Source organism: Protopterus annectens, chromosome 13.part0 (genome assembly GCF_019279795.1).
Source record: "Protopterus annectens isolate FY-2018-M chromosome 13.part0, PAN1.0, whole genome shotgun sequence".
In the NCBI taxonomy this organism is placed as follows: Eukaryota; Metazoa; Chordata; order Ceratodontiformes; family Protopteridae; genus Protopterus; species Protopterus annectens.
The window spans coordinates 99,118,571-99,124,570 of NC_056747.1; the positions used below are offsets into that span (position 1 = coordinate 99,118,571).

The following is a 6,000-nucleotide window of genomic DNA, read 5'->3' on the forward strand; positions in this document are numbered from 1 at the left end:
GTAAAGGCCACATATATGGACAGTTTACAGAAATAAGATATGCCATATATTTTTACATGTCTGGTAAAAGGAAGTAACTCGTGTACACATACACAGACATCCATATACATGTGGTTGTGCATGAATACACGCACATACAGGGGCGATCTACAAACATAATGAAAGTGGAGCCATGCACACAAGGTTACAAAAATTTGTAAAAAGACAGTTATGCGCATATATAGAGACACACAGACATGCAAACGCATAACCATGCAGTTACACAGACATATACACTAATGCACATATTATGTATTTGTGTAGTCTTGCAGATGTACATTCACCTGCAGAATGTGTGCTCATACAGACACAGAGTGTACACACAGAATCATAGAATGTGAGAGCATACGCAGAGAGAGAGACCCACCGTGCTCCCTTTCCAAAGAACCTCATGTGATATTGATGTACCACATTCGGCTGAGATTCATGTAGACCAGAACGAGACGGCACCAGTGACTGATGAGGCACTACTGTCCTTAAACCTAAGTAGGGATTATTTGAGCTCTATGGGACAGGCATGTTGTAGCACTTGAGAGAAAGTCTTAATTTTTCAGAAGACCTTTCCCGCTGGCCTCTTTCTTCCACTGCACATAGCCGCCTACACATATGACATAATATTATTAGTCGTGAAGCTTCTTCCATATTTTCATTCCCACTCTTTTGTGTTCCACAAATTACTACTACTTCGAAATGTTCACTCCAGCATGGTGAAACTAGTAACACAATCAGTACCGAACTGCTCCTCTAAATTCAGTGCTACATGCCCAACTCTAAGAACTACTTTGCTGCCTAGAACAAGTAAGCGAATCCAGCGCACTATTTACAGTGTTCCATAAATATGGGCTGCCTCTTCAACTTGCTTCATAAATGGGGTTCCATGTTTCCACAGTCAAACGAATGAATGAAAGAATAGAACTGCTTGATGGCAGAAACTGAACAAATCGTAGTCTCTTTCATTGCTCACAGTCCATGTGCACAGGTGCTGACCTTACCTGTCAGGTACAGAATAGTTAGACTCAAACTTTGAGCTGCTGTAATTTTTCACTTTGGCAGCAGAAAATCATTGATATTCTGTCTGTGCTGTTCTGCTCCCTAGCTGCATGTCGTGTGCCTTAATAGTCCCAGTATTTCTTAGTCAGTCCTGCAAAGGTTAAATCACATATCTCAATGTAGAGCAAGTAGGAACAAGAGGGATGGTAGCTCACACTTTAAGAAAGTCTCAAAACAAGGGCCTGAGGTTATTGAACGTGCTGAGAAAGGAAGCAGTTTTATTCAAGGAAATGGCAAATAGGGCTATCCCACAAAGTGGGGTATAAGACAGAAAAGAGCAGATGAGTATTGCATTGCCATAATAACACAGTCATGGAAAAGACTACACCTATATGGGGTACATACTGTAAGTGGTAGGACAAATGGAGAAAAGGACTGAGCTAAGAAAGGCGATCATTTATAAAGTAGGAGCCCACAGAAAGAGGTGTGCATTGTAGAGGGTACCTGGTCAGAAGAATGAAGTGATGGTGGGTCAGAAAAGAGGTGAAATTACCCACTGTAAAGCTCTAGATGTGGAGGGGGACATGTTACTACCATATATCCTCTCACTAACCTCCATTAATTTCTTACAATCTCAGAAGATAAATGCATATATAACTGTTGGATTTAGGTTGAGTCTGAAAACACCAAAAATGAAGGTGCACATGTAACTGGAAAGGAAGTGCAAATAGGAGACAACAGGAAGTGTCAAATTTGCACTAGGTTGGGTAAGAAGGGCAGTCATATGTGCTGAAGAATAGTCCATAACAGGTCAAAGCTAACATACCATTGTGGACAGGAGATGTACAGCCAGATTAAAATAGGAAAAGCCATGACAATGGACGATTGCAATGATATGCTGTTTCCTGCTCCTAGGAAATGATGCACTGATGTGGTCTGTGCTCAGATAAGGAGAAGCTAGAAAGGATGTTTAAGGCAGATAAATGTTAGTGATGACAAGCACAGCAGATGGTGAGGGCAATGGACAGACTGATGATGAAGATTCTTGCAGTTCAAGGGTTCAGAGGGAGAAAAAGATGATTGTATAGTGAAGTTGTGGTTGTGTAAGGAAGGATTGTATCATTTTACAACTGCATTAGTTGCCTGTGATTGCCAAGTGTGCTCGAATTCGTGGCCTTGGGATTATTTATTTATTGGCTATCTTTTTGGCCCAGTCTTTCAACTGACAATATAGTTAATTCTTTCTGGTTGACCAGTGAACTAATTCGATCCCTATTTGTTCTGCAATATGACAGCTGAGTTAACCAGGCCTGGGAGATGTCATCCTTGTGGTAGGGACTGGATTTTGGTATTAAGCCCTATTGTGTTGTCTGTGCATGCCTTGGGCATCTAAGGGGTAAATCCTGCAATAAGATATTGTGGTGGTGTATGTTCACATCTATGCATGATGTGATCAAAGACCCTACCCCCCCCTTGCGGACAGCAGACCTCCAGTATGATCTTCAGTCTTCACTATGGTCTCCGACATGGAGGGCATGCCTGGGCACATGTTCCTTGCATGGTAAATATGCCTGGACACACATTCCTATCATGGAGAGCGTTCTTGGTCACACATTTCGTCTCTCCATGCCCAAAATAAAGGTGAGTAGATAAAGCCATGCCATCATTTTCCTCTCCCAAACTAGCTCCAACAGACACCTGAGCTGCAAAGTGAACTTGGCTAACCTGGGTTGTAGCCAGGGCTATATCCAGCTGTGCCATTGAAGATGGCTTCTTCCCTTGAAGTATTATGTTTTTATGTTTATACAATGGCTTATGATATGGTGCTTCATTTCATGAACTTGTATCAATTGTTTTTATTTATACTCTGCCATCCTTCTCCTTGACTACATTTAATTTATTGCAAGTCATGCTTGTTTTATCAGTGCCGTTCATCTGTTTACTACTTTTCTTAAGCCCAAACAATGTCTGTAGCCAATCCTTATGGATTGATCAATTAATCTTATTAAAATGTATTAAATAGTAACTTGTCACTTTGTTTTACTGTATAAAATAGTATAAAAGTTATAATGCAAGCACTCAACCTTTCAATATTCTGCTATTCAAAGAAAAATGGGTTTGGCAAATTTATGAACTAAATTGGAAACTTGTATCCAGTGCACAAAAAAAGACAACAAAGTTCTAGTAATGAGATAATTGTTAATGAGGCTTTAATGTACTAACTACCTTTAGGACTCAAAACCCAAGTCTGCAAATCTACTTGTCTGGCTAATACACTTTCCTACTTAACAACAATCTATTCATTTAATATGAATATCAGAAGAATTACATGTTTAGAAAATAACTTAAGTAATACTGTTGTATGTTTAGCTGTCAGACTTCACAATGATTGAATTACCTCTAATGTTGTGCTAATATGCACATTTTTCAGGAACCCAACGGAGAGTTATTCTGGACAATTAAAACCATGTTTCACTCTCCCAGCAAGCATCCCTAAACCAGTGAGTTCTCAGGACTATGCATTTGCTTAAATTTATCTAACTTAGTTAGACAGAATCTCCAAAGGGAACATTTCTCTCCATTTGTTTTAATAATTATTATCTTTCATTCCCACGAACTGAAGGAATTCATACATTGGAATTTACCAACAGAAAGAATATGGGATTTAGGGATACGCACAGATAGTAATCTAGTCTTTGACCATCACGTGTCTACAGTAGTGAGGAAATCCTTCTATGTGAAGCAGAGTTCCTCCCTAACCCAATTCAAGGGGGAGGTTGGCATAATGGTTAAGGTGTTTACCTTAAAGTTACAAGGTACAGGGTTTGATTCTCACATGGGGTAATTGGCTAGGCTTAAAATGGACCAGAAGGGCTGTTAGCCTAGTATTAATCTATGAACTTAAGTGCAACCTGGACAATTGGATGGGGAACACAAATTCATCCCTGGTTTAGCACCTATGTCTCTAATGGATACAGGTAATCTGTAAATGGTTCACCTCCCAGGCCCTAGTTTGTAAATGTTTCATCTCCCAAGCCTCTGCTTGATCTTATATCAGAACTTGTCAGAGATTTGGGATGCATGGCTAGGCTTAAAAAGGCCCTTGTGGTCATTAGCCTAGTAAACACCTATGAACTTGGCTTTCCCTGAAGCACATTGTACCATTCTGGTATCACTAACTGGTTGTGTTTGTGTGTAGGTGTGTATATGAGAGAGAGAGAGAGAGAGAGAGAAACAGATTGGTTCTGTGTGAAATTATGACTCGTGGACTTCTTGTCCTCACACCACCTAGACGTATCTGCATTATCTGTTCCTGCACCAACAATTAAAATGACAACCACTCTACCTCAAAATTCAGCAGACTAGGAGCATGTAAACAACTCCCTTCAAAGGTATAGCCTGAATCACTACAGAACAACATAAAGGTGGTGATGGCAGTTCAGTCCACAGACACATGCTTCCACTGCATTCCACCAGTCGTCATGGAACATTAATCTCCTAATGCACCCCAACAACCTAACAAGAGAAGCACATAAACATTTACAGCCTTACAGTACTGAAAAAAGCACAGTAATTACTATCAACACTTCTGTAGGATTTACATATTTTTGTATACCCAAAATGGGGTTTTTTCTTCATGAAACATGAACCACACCCTTAACAAAAAACAAAACACTTGTTTTCATGTTCTTAGCAAAGTAGATTTTTTTTTCAGAGTTTTAGCTGTTTCTATTTCTCTGTGTGATATTACATCACTTTAATTACAGTATCCTAGTTTTTACAATATTTATATAAAAAGTAGAAATATTTTTCTCAAGCTATCAGGACACTTCTGTTTTTTTTTTCTTTTTATGGGACAGCTGCACAAATCAGGAGTGAATGTGAAAAGTGGAACAGGTGCTAAGTTTAAGTTTGCAGAATTTCCTGTGCTTATTTATATAACTGCACATCTCGTGTGTGTGTGTGTGTGTATGTATATATATATATATATATATATATATATATATATATATATATATATACATACATATATATGCGTCTGTATATTATATGTTTGTGTGTGTTACACACATGCATGCACACACACTGTGAGACAGACAAATTCTGATGCAGGAATATTAACAAAGCTGCCTGGCAATTCAAAAATGTTTAGAGAATTTAACTGTTTAAAAGCATGAAGTGTATGTTTGACTTAATATTACAAATGGAAATGATAAACACACACATACACACAACTTACACCTTCAGCTTGGCATGCTAGCAAACTGGCATTCAGCTTAGAAATGCTGTCATCGTTTCCCTCATCTGGCACTTGTGCTTGTAATTCCTTATTCACCTTGACGGCGACTATGGATTCATTGTGGGCTCTCTGGACTTCCACTGACTTAAGGTGCTCAAGTTCCACACTTAAAGTGTTAACCTTTAAGGTAAGCAGGATGATCCAGGCTGCTGCAGCAGCAATAGCCAGCAGAAGGAAGACAACTGCAGCAGTCAGTACTCTGGGATTTTTACAGCTGTCCATTCTCATTCTGTAACCAGCCTATGTATGTCCTGCCTGAGATTCAGGCATTCCAGCCGTGTCTCTGCTGAAACTGAAGTGGTCTGCCTGCTAGACTTGACTCGGGTTTCCTTATAGTTTGGGCATTGCTGGAGCAGTGATGTCATTCACTGAAAATGGAGCAGTATGGCAGATGAAAACGTGGGGGCTGGAATTCTGCTTAGAACCACACAGCAATACAAATATAAACATATGAAAACAGCCCTGAACTGCTCAAAGATAAGATGCTCACTGTGATTTACAGTGTCCAGACAGGATGCTGAAGGGGTGGAGTGTTTATATGGAACATTTTGTGCTGGTTAATTTTGGATTCACTTCACTCACTTGCCATTCAGTAGGGTCTTAGTACAATTGTATATTTAAAATATCTAATGAAATATTTAATCAGGGCTGTACTTGCCATGGCACTGAGA

At 39.4% G+C, this 6,000-nt stretch overlaps 1 protein-coding gene across 4 annotated transcripts in view; it reads right to left on the reverse strand.

The window, feature by feature from the left end:
• The window catches only part of LOC122817620 (golgin IMH1-like), a 283,457-nt gene extending 277,665 nt beyond the window's left edge, over nt 1-5,792 (reverse strand). Inside the window, exon 1 of one of the 4 annotated variants that reach the window (XM_044090667.1) lies at nt 5,270-5,792. In XM_044090667.1, coding sequence (XP_043946602.1) covers nt 5,270-5,557 — 288 coding nt within the window. In that variant the 5' untranslated portion in view covers nt 5,558-5,792. The remainder of the gene's footprint in view (nt 1-5,269) is intronic. The other 3 variants (XM_044090669.1, XM_044090668.1, XM_044090666.1) reach the window with 3 other exon arrangements.
• Nucleotides 5,793-6,000: the final 208 nt, after the last annotated feature.